This window comes from Berghia stephanieae, chromosome 10 (assembly GCF_034508935.2).
Source record: "Berghia stephanieae isolate SIO BIC M18660-M18661 chromosome 10, UCSD_Bste_1.3, whole genome shotgun sequence".
NCBI classification, from domain to species: Eukaryota; Metazoa; Mollusca; class Gastropoda; order Nudibranchia; family Aeolidiidae; genus Berghia; species Berghia stephanieae.
Window position 1 is genome coordinate 15,138,961 of NC_088369.1, and position 20,379 is coordinate 15,159,339.

General features: G+C 37.7%; 1 protein-coding gene across 1 annotated transcript in view; it reads right to left on the reverse strand.

Moving 5' to 3' along the window:
* Positions 1-20,379, reverse strand: part of LOC144980586 (uncharacterized) — a 51,037-nt gene that overhangs the window by 331 nt on the left and 30,327 nt on the right. Inside the window, exons 2-11 of the mRNA XM_078928262.1 lie at positions 13,742-13,749; positions 9,301-9,381; positions 8,434-8,520; positions 7,803-7,889; positions 7,115-7,201; positions 6,346-6,426; positions 5,479-5,565; positions 4,845-4,931; positions 1,467-1,547; positions 211-272 (exon numbers count right to left, since the gene is read on the reverse strand). Coding sequence (XP_078784388.1) covers positions 264-272; positions 1,467-1,547; positions 4,845-4,931; positions 5,479-5,565; positions 6,346-6,426; positions 7,115-7,201; positions 7,803-7,889; positions 8,434-8,520; positions 9,301-9,381; positions 13,742-13,749 — 695 coding nt within the window. The 3' untranslated portion in view covers positions 211-263. The remainder of the gene's footprint in view (positions 1-210; positions 273-1,466; positions 1,548-4,844; positions 4,932-5,478; positions 5,566-6,345; positions 6,427-7,114; positions 7,202-7,802; positions 7,890-8,433; positions 8,521-9,300; positions 9,382-13,741; positions 13,750-20,379) is intronic.

A 20,379-nucleotide genomic window follows, 5' to 3' on the forward strand; every position in this document is an offset into this window, starting at 1 on the left:
GGTGAAGATGAAGATAATGATGATGGTTGTGGTGATGGTGATGGTGATGATGATGATGGTGAAGATAAAGATAATGATGGTGGTGGTGGTGGTGTTGATGATGATGATGATGGCGAAGATGAAGGTGATGATGATGGTAGGGGTGATGATGATGATGATGATGATGATGATGATGATGATGACGACGATGATGATGATGTTACAACTTACATTGCGGTGTTGCATTAACTTAATCATCTCACGACAGGGGCCTCCTTTTGGTCCTAGGACAGCTGGTGATAATATCAAAATAAAAATTGGAATAAGGAACAGAAGTGTGACGTCAAAAAATCTGGTTCCAATATCATTGGAAGTGTATAACCATTCCTCTGGAGGACTGGCTACATCCCTTGTGGAATTGATCTTCTAATTACAGAGTGATGACATCATATTTTCTAGTCTAAATATATTCCAGTCGTCAATAAATGCCATCACTCTTCCCTATTTTACGTCCCGTAATCATAAGAACCTGCCTATACATCCTGTTACTTTATAAAGTCATGCCACTTTCTAATTCTATAGATAGTATGAAACTGCCGTCACTCAGGTCTTTGTTATTGATTTTTGCCATCCGCGTTTATTACTAATTCTTACCAATTTGTATTAACCAGACTACAAAAGTTTAAGGTTACACACAGTTTTGTGTGTTGGTCCGTTATACTTTCAGATGGCAATGTCGTGAGCTTCTTAGCCAAGCGTATATTATCTATATATAACCTATTCATTACAGCTATTGTAGGTTTCTGTAACTTGCTATTTTCAAATTGACGGGTAGTTGGCCCATCGCATCACCTCCAGACTTAGAGGACCAGGATTTACTTTGGAGATTCACTCCTAGACTGGTTACTCTCCAGAGTTAGTGAGCCCAGTCTGCCCATGGTTTTCTGTTGTGGTTTCCTCCCCTTAGAAGATTGTCTTCCATGACTAATGAGCTCCACCTACCCCGATTTGAAATCAGTATTCCTTCCTAGGTGAATTGTCTCAGACGAGGCTAATTAGCTCCACCTACCCAGGTTTGAAATTGGAGTTTTCCTTCTCCTAGGTGAATCGTCTACTTATGGGACTAATGAGCTCCATCGTCCCTGTGAAACCCTTGGTCTGGCTCTTCCCACGGACCTGTTCGGCTTGGTTAGACCTGCAGGGTACACGAAGTCCCCGCCCACATAGTTTCTTGGGATCGTTGGAGGCACACAAGCTCCCCCGCCACGACAAGGCAGAACCACTTGGGGCAAATTGTGTTTGAAATTTTAAAAAATCACACCACTTATAAAAATGAAACGTATCTTAAAAAGGAATATTTATTGGTGATTTGCAACTAAATTAGATTCCATAATCGCTAAATGACTGACTAATTAAAAGTTCTGTGAACCTATGGAATCTGTCCATTAATAATTTACAACAAATATTTTGGATAAATCCAATCTTACCTTCTTCCCACCACAATTACCATTTCCTCCTTGGAGACACTTGATGAGCTCAAGATCGACCTCCCTCTTGTCTCTGGACAGCTGGTGAGAATATCAAAATGAAAATAGGAATAGGGAACAAAAGTGTGACGTCAGAAAACTGGTTCCACTCTCTTTGGAAGTATATATATAACCATTCTTCTGGAGGACTGGATACATACATACATACTTACTCAATCCTCTTCGGGCCTTGAGGCACTTAGGGCATCAACCAGACATCTTTTTTTTTTGCAATCGGCTGCTTTTTGCTGTGACTGTATTCCAGGACAGGCCTGCTGCCTTTTATTCTTTCTCCATGGTCCTTCGCCAGGTTTTCCTTGGGTCTTCCCCGCTTTCTCTTCCCATCTGCTGTCCAATACAGGGCTGTCTTCGGAAGTGACCCTTTTTCATTCTGGCCACATGACCAAGCCAACGCCATCTTCTTTTTATTTTTTCTTTCAATACTAGTGTAGGCCAAAATATGTAAAAATTCTTTTTAGACACTTGTTTTGAAAAGTTTCTAGTTTCTGTGTTATGGAGGATGTCATTTTACAACTTTCACTTCCATAAAGCAATACATTTAAAACATTGATTTTGTTTATTTTCATATTAGTCTTTCTCATAATTTGCTTTAAATTACAAAAGTTTTTCAGCATGCCGACAGCCTGGTTTGCCTTTTGGATTCTGTGCTTGTTGTGTTCTGCATCCCCGTCGTTTGTTATTTGGATCCAAGGTAGGAGAACTCGGTTACATCTTCAATTATATGCTCATCTATCCTAATTTCACTGTCATGTTTTGGATTCACCTTCATGTACGCCGTCTTATCGAAATTTATTTTCAGACCAATTTTCGAGGCCTTCTTGTGTAGTACGTTTAGTTTCTCTGATGCGTCTCTGTGTGTACTGGAAACTAACGCGATATCATTTGCGTAGTCTATATCTTCCAGATAGGATGTCAGTGTCCAGCGAATGCCTCTCTTCTTGCTATCAATTATATTTTTCATGAGTCAGTCTATAGCCGGGAAAAACAGAAGCGGGGAGAGTATGCAGCCTTTTTTTTTATACCAGTTGGTACATTAAAGCTGTCTGTTAAATTGTTACCATAGATCACTCGGTATTGGTATTTGTTGTACATTCCCTTTAACTTGATCATCTTCATCGGTATCCCATAAGTGCGTAGTATTTCCCACAGGGACTCTCTGTGTAGGCTATTAAAAGCTTTTTTCAAAATCGACAAAACTGTTGTAGAGGGGGCTGTTCCATTCAATGCTTTGCTCCAGGATTTGTCTCAGGGTAAATATGTGGTCACTACATGACTTTCCTCTTCTGAACCCTGCTTGCTCTTATCAAAGAATGTTTTCAATGTGAGGTGAGATTCTTTTCAGAAGGTTTCTATTAAAAAGTTTACTCGTTATGGACAGGAGTGTGATTCCACGCCAGTTAACACAAGTTTTCAGGTCTACTTCATTGGCTTCTTATGGATAATGCTTTTCTGCAACCCTCTGGTATTTCTTCCTTTTTCAAAACGTTGGATATACTGAGAATTATGGACATTTCTTGGGAGTCCGATTTAAACATTTCCCAACTAATTCTGTCAATACCGGGGGCCTTGCCATTTTTGTTGTTGTATTGCCTCGTGCATCTCATTTTCTGTGATTGGGCCAAGATTACCATCTGCGTCCATTTTTGCTTCTGGGATGTCTGTGTAAGAAGATGGGTCGGATCTGTTCAAAATGTTTGCAATATATTGTGTCATTCTTTCAATTTTCTCCTTTTCGTCTGTTATGACACTACAATCTTGGGATTTTAATGGTTTCTCTTGACCAAAACTATTTTCAGAGAGCTATTTTGTGATTGTTTATAGCGTTTGTGAGTCTCGTCTTACAGTTGCATTCTCTGCCTCAGGTGCTAAATTTTCAGCAAAATTTCTTTTGTCTTTCCTCATGGATTTTTAAAACTTCTTTATCGTTCAATGAGTATTCACTGGATAGCCTTTCTTTCAGTCGGGGAGGGTGGGGGGGGGGGGTAGCGTTCATGAGATTTAGTTTGATTGATTTTCTTTGGTTAATGAGCTCCCATGACCTTGCTGATATCCATTTTTCTGTATTGATTCATTGTGTCTAAAGTGTTCTGTGGCACTTTCCTGCATGATGTGGTTAAAATCTTGGATTGTCATGTTTGTAATATCTTGTATTGCACTGAATTTGTTTCTTACTGAGATATTGAAATTGTTTTGGATATCTGGCATTTTTAATTTCTGTGTTGAAACGTTTCTCCTTCTGTTCTGCAATTTTTGTTTTCCTCAATTTTGTAGAGATTTTGGCTGTGACAAGATGGTGGTCACTTCCAATGTCTGCCAATCGCCGGACTCTGACATCGTTTATGCTGCTTTTCCAGTTTCTGTTCATTTATAGGTTTCCATTCTAACAGTGATTTGTTGCTTTGCCTGGTGATCAAGATGGCAACACCTCTGTGTTGGTCATCCTTGCGTCCTGACTAAACGATCAGGTCACCATTGAAAAGCTGGCGCTTCCCAGCTCCTGTCCATCTTGCCTCTGATATGCCTAGCAAATCAATCTTGTAGATCAACATCTCGCGCTGGACTTGTACCAGTTTTCCCGTTTGATATAGGCTCCTAACATTCTAGCAAAAGAGAGATTGAGCTTGCGTTTGGGGGCGTCCTTTCGGCTTTGACTTCCTACCATCATGAAGCCAGTATTCTGGTCCGCTTCTCTGCTGCCGCCGGTTGTGGATTTATGTCTGGTTTCTTTTTCTGTATCAGCTTGCTTTTTATGAGGTGGACTGCTAACCGTATACTCAACCCCATTCCTGGAGGACTGGTGGATTACTATTCGTCTGATGTCTCCCTTTTTCTCTCTTATTGGAGGTCCGAGGTTTGAAATACGCAAGCCTTGCTACCACGACAAGGTGATAATCCGTCGGGAGAGGGACTGGCTACATCCCTTGTGGAATTAATCCTCTAATTACTGAGTGATGACATCTTATTTTCTAGTCTAAATATATTCTAGTCGTCAATAAAAGACATCACTCATCGATATTTTACGTCCCGTAATCATAAGAATCTGTTGAAACATGTTTTTCATCGCTTGCAATATCAAAGCTAATGGGAAGCATTGTAAGAAATATTGGCGTCGTCAGAGTTGTAAACGACAATTGATTCAGCAAATTGTTTTTGAAGTTAGTAAAATCACACCACTTATAAAAATGAAACAACTTAAATAGTCATATTAAATTCCATAATCGCTAAAAGATTAAGTAATAAAATAAAAGTGCTGTGAAACAATGGAAGTTCTGCCCTTCAATAATTTACAACAAATAATTTGGATAACTCCAATCTTACCCTCTCGTTCAGACCAGAACAATCATTATTTCCTCCTTGTAGACACCTGACGAGCTGAGGATCGGCCTCCCTCTTGTCTCTGGACAGCTGGTGAGAATATCAAAATGAGAACAAGGACGTACGAAAGGCCTACCAACATTGACATCCACATAATATTGTTAATGCTTTGCCGTTGGCCTAAAAGATCACAATATTTTCCCAGTCGGATATAAAGCATCAACACACAAACTATGTGTGACCTTAAGCGTTTATAGTCTGAGTAATAGAATTTAATGAAAAATTTTCACTTTTTGGAACCTCTCCCCTCCCCAAGCCTAATTAGAGATACTATAACCTGATGAAACATCTTTTCCATCGCTGGCAATATCGAAACTGTTGGAAACCACAAAGTAATAATGGCGTCGGTCGGACTCGCAAACGACAATCGACTCATAAAAATGTTTTTGAAATTAGAAAAATCACATCACTTATACAAATGAAACTTATCTTGAATAGGAATATTTATTGGACATTGCAATTAAGTTCAGTTCTTTAATCGCTAAAAGATTGACTAATATAATAAAAGTGCTGTGAAACTATGGAATACTGTACTTTAATAATTTACAACAAATAATTTGGATAAATCCAATCTTACCCTCTGGTTCAGACCAGCACAATCATTATTTCCTCCTTGTAGACACCTGATGAGCTGAGGATCGGCCTCCCTCTTGTCTCTGGACAGCTGGTGAGAATATCAAAATGAAAATTGGAATTGCGGCCTCAACAGATAATTAACAAAGGTGACGCCCAACTCTCGCTTGATAGAAAATAACTTTAAAAAAACAATAACCAAAATAATAAAAACTCGTAGTTCTAGCGTATTGATAGAGATCAATTTGTTTATTTTCTTTCTTTCAATATTTTGGATTTCTTAAAAATAATTAAAAGTTATCAATTATGTATATTTTCACCGATGGTAGTTTAAGTGGCGGACGCATTCGGAATTCTGCACTGTCCTCGAGGTGAAGAAACTGACTCAAAATACTATTGCCATCCGCGTTTTTGACTAATTCTCATTAAACTGTATTCACCAGACTATAAACGTTCATGGTTACACAGTATTGTGTCTTGATCCGTTATACTTGCAGATGACAATGTTGTGAGTTGCTTAACCAAGCGCATACTATCTATAACGGGGAGAAACCCACCCCCTCCCTCCCCCCAACCCTAACTAAAGCTACTATGACCTGATGAAATATGTTTGACTTCACGTACTATATTGAAACTGATGGGAAACTGGTCGGAGTTGTAAACCACAATCCACTCGGCAATTTATTTTTGAGATTAGAAAAATCCCGCCAGTTATAAAATGAAACTTATCTTAAATAGAATTCGGCATTGCAACTAAGTTAAATTCTATAATCGCTAAAAGATTGACTAAGATAATAAAAGTACTGTGCAACTATGGAAGTTCTGCCATTTAATAATTTATAACAAATAATTTGGATAAATCTAATCTTACCTTCTTCCCACCACAATTACCATTTCCTCCTTGGAGACACTTGATGAGTTCAGCACGGGCCTCCCTCTTTTCTCTGGTCAACTGGTGAGATATCAAAATGAAAATAGGAAACGAAAGTGTGACGTCAAAAAACTGGTTCCAATCTCAATGGAAGTGTATAACCATTCCTCTGGAGGACTGGCTACATCCCTTGTGGAATTGATCTTCTAATTACAGGGTGATGACATCATATTTTCTAGTCTAAATATATTCTAGTCGTCAATAAAGAGCATCAATCATCCCTACTTTACGTCATAAGAATCTGCCTATACATTCTGTTACTTTATAAAGTCATGCCACTTTCTGATTCTATATTATGTAACCGATTCATGATTCATAGGACTGGATCCATACACCCATTTTAAGAATATTTGAACCAGAAGAGTAGAAGGTGTGTTTTTGCCCTATTGTGTCACATTCAAACGAGATAGTTAAAACTCAAACCGAAAATACTCGCTGAAAGACTAAGATAATAAAAGTGCTATGAAACTATGGAATCCTGAACTTCAATAATTTACAAAAAATAAAATTTGGATAAATCCAATCTTACGGTACCGAGTTCGACTATACGCCTTTTTGTGTGGCCTTGAGCAAATCATCTAGATCACTTTGCGGCGCTGCACTGCGGCTAACGCCTTGATTATTCAAGTCTACCCTTGAAATAGACCAGAAAAACAAGTTTCCCATTGGGGATGAATAAAGAGAATTGTATTTTTTTATTTCTTATTACCATTTGGTCCAGACCACTACATTCATCTCTTCCTCCTTGTAGACACTTGATGAGATTAGCATTGGCCTCCCTCTTGTCTCTGGACAACTGGTGAGAATATCAAAATGAATATTGGAATAGGTAACAAAATGTTAACGTAAAAAAACGGGTTCCAATCTCATTGGAAGTGTATAACCAATCCTCTGGAGGACTGGCTACATCCCTTGTGGAATTGATCTTCTAATTACAGTGTGATGCCATATTTATTTTCTAGTCTAAATATATTCTGGTCGTCAAAAAAGATCATCAACTCCAATAACCATTTTTTTTCGGCGAGAAACCGAACCTCCTACCCCCCCCCCCCCCCCCCTTCCCAACCCTAACTAAAGATATATTAACATGATGAAACGTGTTTGCCATCACTTGCAATGTCGAAACGAATAGAAAACACTGTAAATAATAATGGCCTCTGTCGGAGTCGTAAACGACAGTTGACTCAGCAAATTGTTTTTGGGATTAGAAAAATAACACCACTTATAAAAATGAAACAAATTAAATCGTCATATTTATTCGGCATTGCAACATAACAAGCTTAGTTAAATTCCATAATCGCTAAAAGATTAAGTAATAAAATAAAAGTGCTGTGAAACAATGGAAGTTCTGCCCTTCAATAATTTACAACAAATAATTTGGATAACTCCAATCTTACCCTCTCGTTTAGACCAGAACAATCATTATTTCCTCCTTGTAGACACCTGACGAGCTGAGGATCGGCCTCCCTCTTGTCTCTGGACAGCTGGTGAGAATATCAAAATGAGAACAAGGACGTACGAAAGGCCTACCAACATTGACATCCACATAATATTGTTAATGCTTTGCCGTTGGCCTAAAAGATCACAATATTTCCCCAGTCGGATATAAAACATCAACACACAAACTATGTGTGACCTTAAGCGTTTATAGTCTGAGTAATAGAATTTAATGAAAAATTTTCACTTTTTGGAACCTCTCCCCTCCCCAAGCCTAATTAGAGATACTATCTGATGAAACATCTTTTCCATCGCTGGCAATATCGAAACTGTTGGAAACCACAAAGTAATAATGGCGTCGGTCGGACTCGCAAACGACAATCGACTCATAAAAATGTTTTTGAAATTAGAAAAATCACATCACTTATACAAATGAAACTTATCTTGAATAGGAATATTTATTGGACATTGCAATTAAGTTCAGTTCTTTAATCGCTAAAAGATTGACTAATATAATAAAAGTGCTGTGAAACTATGGAATACTGTACTTTAATAATTTACAACAAATAATTTGGATAAATCCAATCTTACCCTCTGGTTCAGACCAGCACAATCATTATTTCCTCCTTGTAGACACCTGATGAGCTGAGGATCGGCCTCCCTCTTGTCTCTGGACAGCTGGTGAGAATATCAAAATGAAAATTGGAATTGCGGCCTCAACAGATAATTAACAAAGGTGACGCCCAACTCTCGCTTGATAGAAAATAACTTTAAAAAAACAATAACCAAAATAATAAAAACTCGTAGTTCTAGCGTATTGATAGAGATCAATTTGTTTATTTTCTTTCTTTCAATATTTTGGATTTCTTAAAAATAATTAAAAGTTATCAATTATGTATATTTTCACCGATGGTAGTTTAAGTGGCGGACGCATTCGGAATTCTGCACTGTCCTCGAGGTGAAGAAACTGACTCAAAATACTATTGCCATCCGCGTTTTTGACTAATTCTCATTAAACTGTATTCACCAGACTATAAACGTTCATGGTTACACAGTATTGTGTCTTGATCCGTTATACTTGCAGATGACAATGTTGTGAGTTGCTTAACCAAGCGCATACTATCTATAACGGGGAGAAACCCACCCCCTCCCTCCCCCCAACCCTAACTAAAGCTACTATGACCTGATGAAATATGTTTGACTTCACGTACTATATTGAAACTGATGGGAAACTGGTCGGAGTTGTAAACCACAATCCACTCGGCAATTTATTTTTGAGATTAGAAAAATCCCGCCAGTTATAAAATGAAACTTATCTTAAATAGAATTCGGCATTGCAACTAAGTTAAATTCTATAATCGCTAAAAGATTGACTAAGATAATAAAAGTACTGTGCAACTATGGAAGTTCTGCCATTTAATAATTTATAACAAATAATTTGGATAAATCTAATCTTACCTTCTTCCCACCACAATTACCATTTCCTCCTTGGAGACACTTGATGAGTTCAGCACGGGCCTCCCTCTTTTCTCTGGTCAACTGGTGAGATATCAAAATGAAAATAGGAAACGAAAGTGTGACGTCAAAAAACTGGTTCCAATCTCAATGGAAGTGTATAACCATTCCTCTGGAGGACTGGCTACATCCCTTGTGGAATTGATCTTCTAATTACAGGGTGATGACATCATATTTTCTAGTCTAAATATATTCTAGTCGTCAATAAAGAGCATCAATCACCCCTATTTTACGTCATAAGAATCTGCCTATACATTCTGTTACTTTATAAAGTCATGCCACTTTCTGATTCTATATTATGTAACCGATTCATGATTCATAGGACTGGATCCATACACCCATTTTAAGGATATTTGAACCAGAAGAGTAGAAGGTGTGTTTTGCCCTATTGTGTCACATTCAAACGAGATAGTTAAAACTCAAACCGAAAATACTCGCTAAAAGACTAAGATAATAAAAGTGCTGTGAAACTATGGAATCCTGAACTTCAATAATTTACAAAAAATAAAATTTGGATAAATCCAATCTTACGGTACCGAGTTCGACTATACGCCTTTTTGTGTGGCCTTGAGCAAATCATCTAGATCACTTTGCGGCGCAGCACTGCGGCTAACGCCTTGATTATTCAAGTCTACCCTTGAAATAGACCAGAAAAACAAGTTTCCCATTGGGGATGAATAAAGAGAATTGTATTTTTCAAATTTCTTATTACCATTTGGTCCAGACCACTACATTCATCTCTTCCTCCTTGTAGACACTTGATGAGCTTAGCATTGGCCTCCCTCTTGTCTCTGGACAACTGGTGAGAATATCAAAATGAATATTGGAATAGGTAACAAAATGTTAACGTAAAAAAACGGGTTCCAATCTCATTGGAAGTGTATAACCATTCCTCTGGAGGACTGGCTACATCCCTTGTGGAATTGATCTTCTAATTACAGTGTGATGACATCATATTTTCTAGTCTAAATATATTCAAGTCGTCAATAAAGAGCATCAATCCTCCCTATTTTACGTCATAAGAATCTGCCTATACATCCTGTTACTTTATAAAGTTATTCCACTTTCTGATTCAATATAATGTAACCTATTCATTTTTAGTTCTCCGAAGGACTGGTATCATTCTTCATTTCTTCAATGGCTTGTATTTGCAAAAGATCCCACGGGGCCCATCACTGCAACTGTTCTATTACAGTCCAATTAAAACAAGGAACAGTCACAGATTACTTTGACGACCAAATGCATTCAACACTGTTTCGACAATTTCCAAGAATTTAACATTAGTTATAGACTATGCCCTGGTTTCTCAATGATTTTCATTCAATGAATGGAGGGAGGACGTCACACAACCCGGGTCTGTGGATTTGCATCCGATTGCGAATGTTGCATCTGCTCTTTGTACTTTTTCCAATAATGTCTATGTCATTTTTTGTGTCGGGCGGGTCCCACCAGTAGCCATCGTTATGTTATAGCCTGATACTGAAATCCAAAAGGACTGGCAGTTTGATGTCATTATTTGGTTTTTGCACCGCTTAGTGAGTTGTTCGTAGAGCTTACGGAAACAAGTTATTTCATTGGTTGAACTATTAAATACAACTCACAATTTGTTTTCTTTTGTGGCAAAAGACTGGCGTTTTGACGTCATTTTCTGGTCAGTATCAGGCCATAACTTTACGAAGGCCACGGTCCTACACGCCGCTGGCATATTCTAATCTTGGCTTGATAAGTGATGTGTACGTCTGGGCTTTAATTCTTCGTGGGCATTGGTTCAAGTTCCTTTTGAGAAAACCCAGCATCCTATTGGCCTTTGCTGTGATTGGTTCTATATATGGGTTTGCCACTTACGTTTAATTTAATTGAGCTTTTTTATAGCGCAATATCCACTAAATGTGCTCAAAGCGCTTTACAAGGGGTACCTGGTCAACAGCAACATTTAACATGTAGGACGGGACATGACGCCGGTTAGGCGATATTACAATTTTTCGGACAAAGACAACACTGTTAACGGCCAGGTACTCATTTTACACCTGAGTACGGTGAGAGAATGTGAGTAAAGAGTCTTTTCCAATGACTCAACTATGCGCCAAGCGCGAGGCTCGAACCCAGGACCTTCCGATCCGAAAGCGAGTGTCATACCACTAGACCACATAGCCGTACGTTTCTCACTGAAATGAACTCCGAGGTATTATATGGAATCCATAATGTTTTAAGGGATCACCGTGCAGTGTGTAATACTCTTCAACAGTCGTCACGTCACTTCCTTCCTAATGACGCATGGTAACTTAGCAACACTGGCTCTAAGCTATCGGAACAATGGCGGACGCCCGTATGAAATATTTCTCCGGCGAGGATAAAAGCGTATCCAGAGGGAAAAAACACATAAATTTGATCATGTTTTGACTTTTACACATTCTGATCACAAGGCATATAAAAAGTTCTAGCCAGCATAAAGAATAAAAATTATCGGATTTTCTTTCTTTAGAAACACGCTGCTCGCCGTTGCTGTGCGGCGTGACATCAGACTATTGAATCCAATTCACTTTCTTTTGGGTTCTTGTCTCTTTTGTATTGTGATGTGATTTATTTTTAGGGGGGAAGGCGGCTGTTGCGAGTCTCCAAAACTCTTAGATCGACACTGTCTAAATAATTAGGCAGAACTTCTATGGTCTCACAGCACTTTTATTTTATTATTTAATCTTTTGACGATTATGGAATTTAACCGAGACTTGCGGGGCACTGCTGGAGACACAAGGAGGAGATTGCAAGCAGTCTTGTGCTATGGGAACCTCCTGAGAGGACCAGATTCAGAGACAGACAGAATAAAACTTACACTGACTGTCTGCTAGATGACACAGGAATGGACAACACCCGGGAGCTGCGTTATGGAGGACAGGGCAGAATGGCGAAGACTTGTGGCTCATGTTGGGCGCCACAAGGGGCGGCCTAAGTAAGTAAGTAAGTAAGTAAGTAAGTAAGTAAGGAATTTAACTTAGGTGCAATGCCCAATGAATATCAATATTCAAGATAAGTTTCAATAGGATTCAATAGTCGTACCGTCACTTCCTTCCTAATGACGTATGGTAACTTAGTAACACTGGCTCTAAACTATCGGAACTATGGCGGACGCCGTATGAAATATTTCTCCGGCGAGCTTAAAAGCGTATCCAGAGGAAAAAAACCCCATCAATTTGATCATGTTTTGACTTTTACACATTCTGATCACAAGGCATATGAAAAGGGAATGAAAAGTTCTCGCCAGCATGAAGAATAAAAAGTAATGATTTTCTTTGTTTAGAACCAAGATGGCCGCCGTTGCCGGGCGCGTGACATCAGACTACTGAATCCAATTTAAAACTGGTGGGATTTTTTAAATTTCAAAGACAATGGGAGCGATCTTTAGATAGTTCGAAGATGACGTCACTCAGGTCTTTGTTATTGTTTTTTGCCATCCGCGTTTATGAGTAATGCTCACTGAACTGTATTAACCCGACTATAAACGTTCATGGATACACACAGTTTTGTGTGTTGGTCCGTTATACTTCCGGATGGCAATGTTATGAGCTTCTTAGCCAAGCGCATACTATCTATATTACCTTTCCATGTGCTCGAGGTCATTGGTCATATTGGAATATGTGCTCAAAATGACCCACATAGTGAAAAGTGTTCACAGTTTTTGAATTTTTTTTTAACATCACGATTGGTCATTTTGTTCAGCTTGACACATGGGTATATTTATAACTTTCATAAACAAGCAGCGTGTTTACATTTCTGAAGAAATATCCAATCGTTGGACAGCACAACTCATGTGATTGATGAGTCAGACGAAAACATGAGTATAGATCGCTCCCATTTGCTGAGTCTGTTGTTAGAATTGTGCGGCTATGTGGTCTAGTGGTATGACACTCGCTTTCGGATCGGAAGGTCCTGGGTTCGAGCCTCGCGCTCGGCGCATTGTTGAGTCCTTGGAAAAGGCTCTTTACTCACATTCTCTCACCGTACTCGGGTGTAAAATGAGTACCTGGCCGTTAACAGCGTTGTCTTTGTCCGACAAATTGTAATATCGCCTAACAGGCGTCATGTCCCGTCCTACATGTTAAACGTTGCTGTTGACCAGGGACCCATTGTAAAACGCTTTGAGCACATTTAGTGGATATTGCGCTATATAAAGCTCAATTATCCTTTCTTTAAAAAATATAGCCTTGTGGAGAACATTGTGCTTATTTGAGTCAATAAAAAAAATGATACGGCGCACAACTCTACTGAAAGATTTGAAAAATAGAAATGTATTTTTTACAGATAGATAAACAGATAACTTGATTTCCTTTTATAATTTAAAGTCAGTTTGAAAGTTCGTTAAGTCAAACAGATATCATTAAAAAATTACCGAAGACACTAACACCTCATGACCACACCCTCAACTCTATCTGTCCAGTAGAGTCCTTACTTCCGTTGTGTTGATTTAGCGGTGATCAGTGTTATTTTGTAGTGTGTTTTCATTGCGTGTATGTTTATGTGTGCGTGTGTGTGTGTGTGTGTGTGTGTGTGTGGTGTATACATATATGTGTGTGTGTGTTTTGGAATGTGGTTGCGTGGAAGAAAAAAAAAGGGGGGGGGTGTCCATCAAGTAGAGAAATTCCTTAGCAAAGAGGGGGGGGGGGAGGAGGGGGGTATGTGTTTGCTAGGAACTGTCAGATTGGCATTTTTCAGCAAATCGTGGCATTCATAGTGATATAATTCACTTGATCACATGACGGTATTCGGATTTACAGAAATTTTAAACAAGGTTCACCGATTAACAACATCAACTAATATTACTGCTGATATTACTGTCGTTTTTATGCCATCGATGTGATAATTATTGCCCTGGGAAATATTTAGTTAAACGTCGTCGGCAAACTGTCAATTGGTTCTGGCTAGCTTCTAGCCCGAACAAACCAAAAGTAGACAGATTCGGGGACATGATATTTTTCGCGTCCGCTTCAGATTTTCATTTGACCTCACATAAGTTAAGTAAAGCGGAGACATTCCGAAATCTCCTACATCCCCAGTATTCATTCAATTTGTATTTTCACCGTTGATCTTTTGTCAAGCGTTTATTTATTCAATTTGTCATCATATAAAAGCGTTTTAAAAACTCTAGAACAAACCTTGATAGATTTGTGAAAGTTTAAAATGTCCTAATTTGACCATTGTTTTGATTCTCGGCCGCCATTTTAATTTGTGAAGTATTGAAGGTAGTGCAAAGCACTCCCAAGTTAAGCGTGGTAAAGACTTGCGACTTATTGATATTGATATCTACTGACTGATAAACTAAAATCATGCCGAATAAAGCATGGCAGCGACGACAAGCACATCGATTAAAATGTGCATCTAATCGTAATCAAGCTAATCAAGAAAATTATTCTGGCAATATCGAATGAAAATAGTTTTGTCCCCGCGAAATTGCGGGCTTTTTACTAGTTTTTTAAAATAAAAAGAATAAGGGGGGGGGGTGAGGGTTAAGGCGATATCATCCCGATAATAAACGATAAAATTCCCTCTTTAGGTGCTGTGAACCTACGGAAGTCTTTCCTAAATGTGATACCCACTAAACGTGCTCAAAGCGTTTTACAAGGGGTCCCGAGCCAACATCACACTTAACATTTATGTCACAGTAAAGATTGTTCACAATTATCTTATTAAATTTTATTTTATTAAGAACTGAATTCATCTCACTCCAGTTATATTTCGGTAGGCTTAGATAAACTTTACCTTCTAATATTAGATCGTCTTTCCTTTTATAGCCTTCCCTCGAATTAATTTCTAATTAGTGAATACTTTTCGTTCTACATTCTGTCACGTAGCCACTTATTATAAAAGCTGATAGGTCTAACACTCTACACTCACTTTCTCTCCACAATCTATGCCGGACGGCCAGTCGCTCTATTCCTATATATATACTGGAAGATTTTTATCTTTTGGGACTTTGTAGATATTATATCTACACCATTAAGACGCCGGAGCTTTTAACTTTGATTGTATAATCTTCAAACCCAAGCCCGCTGTACTACACTATAACCTCTTACCAATTGCCTGGAAGTGGAATTTTACGAGTCCAATCCTGTTATCAGAGGAATAGATCATCCAAGCCCATCAACTGCCTGGAAACGTAAACTTACGAACCTGACATATTATCATAAGTTACGTAAAATATTCATACCTCTATTTGTAACTGTCACGATCACTGTTTATCTCTTTTAATTAAATTTCATCATTATTTTTATTTAATTGTAAACAAATCGTTAATTGTTTTTCATTTATAGTAACTAGTAAATTCTGGGGCCTCATTCTACATAGATCTTTATGCATAGTCGAGTAGCTCTTTACTCACTTGAGACCATGACATTTTGGAGGGGACACATATAAAGAATTGAATTTATTTAGTTACTTATATCTATTTCATCTAACCTTAAAGTTTAAATTGTAAAACTCTTAATTGCCCCACTTGATCATATTTTAATTGAACTCCCTATTTACAGGATTATTTTTTTTTCTTTTTCATTTCTTCATTTAAATGGAATAGCAATTTATCCATTCATTCTTTCATTCAAATTGAATAGCATTTTATTGATTCATTCCTTCATTCATTTATTCATTTATAAATTATTCATTCATTCATTGTTCATTCATTTATTCATTCATTCATTCATTCATCCATTCATTCGTTTATTCACTCATTTATCCAATCATTCATACATTTATTCCTCCCTTCATTCTTTCATTCATACATTATCCATTCATTCATTCATCTATTCACTCAGTTTTTCATTCATTCATTCATTCCTTGTCCACTTTGTTATTATATCACTCATTTCATTTTGTTGTTTGCCTCATTCATGAATTGTTTTCAATATGTTTACATTCCATAACGATTCATTCACCTATCATCCAATCACTCAGTGTTGTGAACACATTTTGTAACTATTGTAAATCTTACGATATCTTATTGTTTTGTATTTCAGACATCACTGTTAAACACTCTTCAATGCCTAATTACAATTGTTGAACAACCATTGAACAAGAGAGAGGTCCCAGCCACGAACTGAGTTGGTAGATATATCCTTCATTATTCTCTTTTACATGAGTTGGGCATCACATAGTAACTATAGACATCGTGATTTGTTTTGCATAGTGATTTGTTTTAAATGCATTTTTGGCATATTACTGTTACCGAAAACCACTTATATATTATGTTCTGAAAAGTGAGTCTTTAAAAACTAAATAATAATAAAAGGAGTCTACTAGCCGTCGTGTTATATTTAGTGATAGATAACTTGGGATTATTTTGGCATCCTATTATTGTTATCACACTCTAGTATATTAGCGTCATTGCGAATAATTGTACACAAACTAACGACGAGTCACACACATTGGTGATACATTTTTCGTAGTAACATAGTTTAGAGTACACGCGATTGACACATTGTTATTGACACAAGTCATAATAACTCCGCATTGTATTGACACATTGCTTTATAAGATATAACGATAAAAGGCATCAAATTCAACATACATAATAAGTTGAAATAAGAGAGAGAGATTTCTAAAAATAGAACAGTTCATTCCAGTAAGTGTAAATAAATAAAACAGTCAGTAACAGTATCCTGTCAATATAATATATATAAAACATCGTAACTAATTTATTGCAACATGGAAGCATATAAAAGATACTTAAGTCTCGCAAAGGACTTAGAAATACCCCAGGAAAGAATATTTTCATGGTGCGAAGAGAAAGTAAAAGAAGAAAAAGAACATGAAGAAAGAATTCGTAGAGAAGAAAATGAAGAAAGAATTCGTAAAGAAGAAAAAGAACACGAAGAAAGAATTCGTAGAGAAGAAAATGAAGAAAGAATTCGTAGAGAAGAAAAAGAACACGAAGAAAGAATTCGTAGAGAAGAAAAAGAACACGAAGAAAGAATACGTAGAGAAGAACGAGAAGAAAGAGTCCAAGAAAGGGAACTAAAAAGACAAATAGCTTTAGCAGAAGAAGAAACCAAAAGGACCCAAATGATGCTGGAAATTGAAAAAACAAAAACCGGTCATGAAAGAAAACATAATAATAGTGATGAATTTTTCGTGAAACTTCCACGCATGCCAACCTACGATGAACGCTCAGACTGTCTAGAATCCTTCTTACACCGATTCGTAGTTCAGGCTTAAGGTTATCGTTGGCCAGAAAGCAAATGGGCCACAGCCTTGATTAACTGCTTATCTGGAGAACCGCTAAAAGTTTTCTATACCTTAACAACTGAAGATGCAGATGACTATGGAAAAATTAAAGACGCTCTACTAAAAAGATTTAGATTAACGGAAGATGGTTACCAGGAAAGGTTTCACACTGCAAAACCGGAAAGTGGAGAAGACTTTAATACATTCGTGAACCGAATTACTCAATTTCTAAATCGGTGGCTTGAGTTGGCAAACGTAAAACAAGACGACTTTGCAGGCCTTTACTATCTCACGCTGAAGAATCGAATCTATCAAGCTTGCAACCCAGATTTAGTCGCATTCTTTAAAGAGAGAAAGCCAGAAAACTTGGACAAATTAAAAATCTACGCAGAAAACTTTAACAGCGCACATCCATTGACACCCCTTAGCAGAACATTGAAGGAACCATACTACGCTGCCGCTGCTCAGAGTCCAGGTACACCTAAAGTTCAGTACTCAAATAGAACGAGCCGATCAATCACTCGGAACACGCAAGTGAAACAAGATGATCATAGTAACAAACCATGGAACAAACAGTTCAATAGAGACCATAGCCGACCCTATCAAAACAAAACAAGAAATAGCACTGACAATAATACTGAGTATAAGAAAACCAACAAACCTATAATTAAATGTCAATATTGTGGAATGAAAGGCCACACAGCAGACAAATGTTACAAAATCGTGGGATATCCGAAAGAAACTGCAAATGCATCACTCCAAACCAGTGTAAATAATCAGACACGAATAATGTCAGGAGAAAATATAAATGTGTATTGCGTGAAAGGTATGTCACTTTTAACACAAACTCACAAATCAGGATCGCTATTTTTTTGTGAAGGCAAAGCTAATGGAACTGATTGCAAAATATTGAGAGACACAGGATGTAGTACAGTAGGAATAAAAGCATCTTTGATCAATGACGAAGACAAAACTGGAAAAACGGTACAATGCATCACATTCAGTGGCACAGTCGAAACCTTTGAAACAGCTAACGTGTACATAGAAACCCCATACTATACAGGAATAGTGGAATGCTGTATACTTCCCAACCCCGTCGCTGATGTTATTGTTGGCAATATAAAAGGTCTTAAAGACAACCCAACAGATGTAAAGGAATGGTCATTAACCCAAGAAACAGCTTGTCTAGCAGAAACAAGAAAGATGACTAAGACAACAGAGAAGCCAATGACTATTTCTCTAGAACCACAACAATTTGACAGGAACACGTTCATTGAAGAACAGAAAAAGGACCCGACTTTAACTTCATATTTCAATATCGCAAACAAAGGGACGAAATCAAAAGTTGAATACCTCATTGAAAAAGATATTCTGTTCAGGTTACATAGGAAAAGAAACAAAATAGCTAAACAACTGGTCACGCCGAGTATTTACAGAAACAAAATCCTTGGAATAGCGCACGATTCAATAACTTCTGGACATCTTGGGAGCTCTTCCACATTGAAGAGAATATCCGAGAATTTCACATGGCCTGGAATTACTAAAGACGTCCGAGAATATGTGAAATCGTGTGACACATGCCAAAGAAGAGTCGCAAAAGGCAGAATACCGAGATTGCCATTAGAGACAACCCCAGTTATTGAAAAAGTTTTTCAAAAAGTTGCAATTGACATTATAGGCCCTTTAACAAAATCAGATAGAAACCATACACACATACTAACACTAGTCGATTACGCAACCAGGTGGCCAGAAGCGATAGCATTGAAATCAACTACATCGGATCACATAGCTGAAGCATTGATGACAATTTTTACCAGAATAGGCATACCAAATGAGATACTGTCGGACAATGGACCCCAATTTACATCACATATGATGCATGAAACCATGAAACTCATGGGAATCCAACACTCATTCACAACTCCCTACCACCCCCAAGCAAATGGTCTTTGTGAAAGATTTAATGGCACTCTAAAGAATATGTTAAGAAAAGTGTCAGCAGAAAAACCAGATGATTGGGACAGATACTTACCAGCAATCCTATTTGCATATAGAGAAATACCCCAAGAATCTACAGGCTATTCTCCATTTGAGTTGATGTATGGACGATCACCTCGCGGCCCGATCAATATAGTAGCCGACATTTGTAAAGGGAATGAGGAGGACAATAACGAAATTATGTTTGCTTACGAATATGTAAGAAACCTGAAAGACAGAATAGAGGACACGTGTAAGCTAGCACAGGAATCCGTCACCAAAAAAGCAGAGAAATACAAGGAATACTCTGATCGCAAAAGCAAATCAAGAAAATTTGAGATTGGTGACAAAGTACTAATACTCTTACCCGATGACTCGAGTAAACTTTTAGCTACATGGAAAGGACCATTCAAAATAACAGCAGTAAAATCTAATGTTAATTACGAGATTAAAATTTACAACACAACAAAGACATTCCATGCAAATATGCTAAAAAAGTATTTTGATAGAGACACAGTGTCGCAACCTATGTTTACTAATATCGAAGCTTCAAATGCAGGATTAATCATACCGTTGGTCATGGGACACAGACACCCGAGACAGAAAAACAAACAAAAATCGCACAATTGCAACCACCTAAGACAAAAAAAGAAGTACGCAAAGTACTTGGGCTCCTAAATTTTTACAGGAAATACATTTACAACTTCGCGCACATCGCGACACCGCTAACAAATCTGACAAAGAATGGGTCACCGAACAAAATTGTTTGGACAGAAGTGTCAGAATAGCTTTAACCAATTAAAGGCATTACTCTGTTCAGAACCAATTCTTAAATTA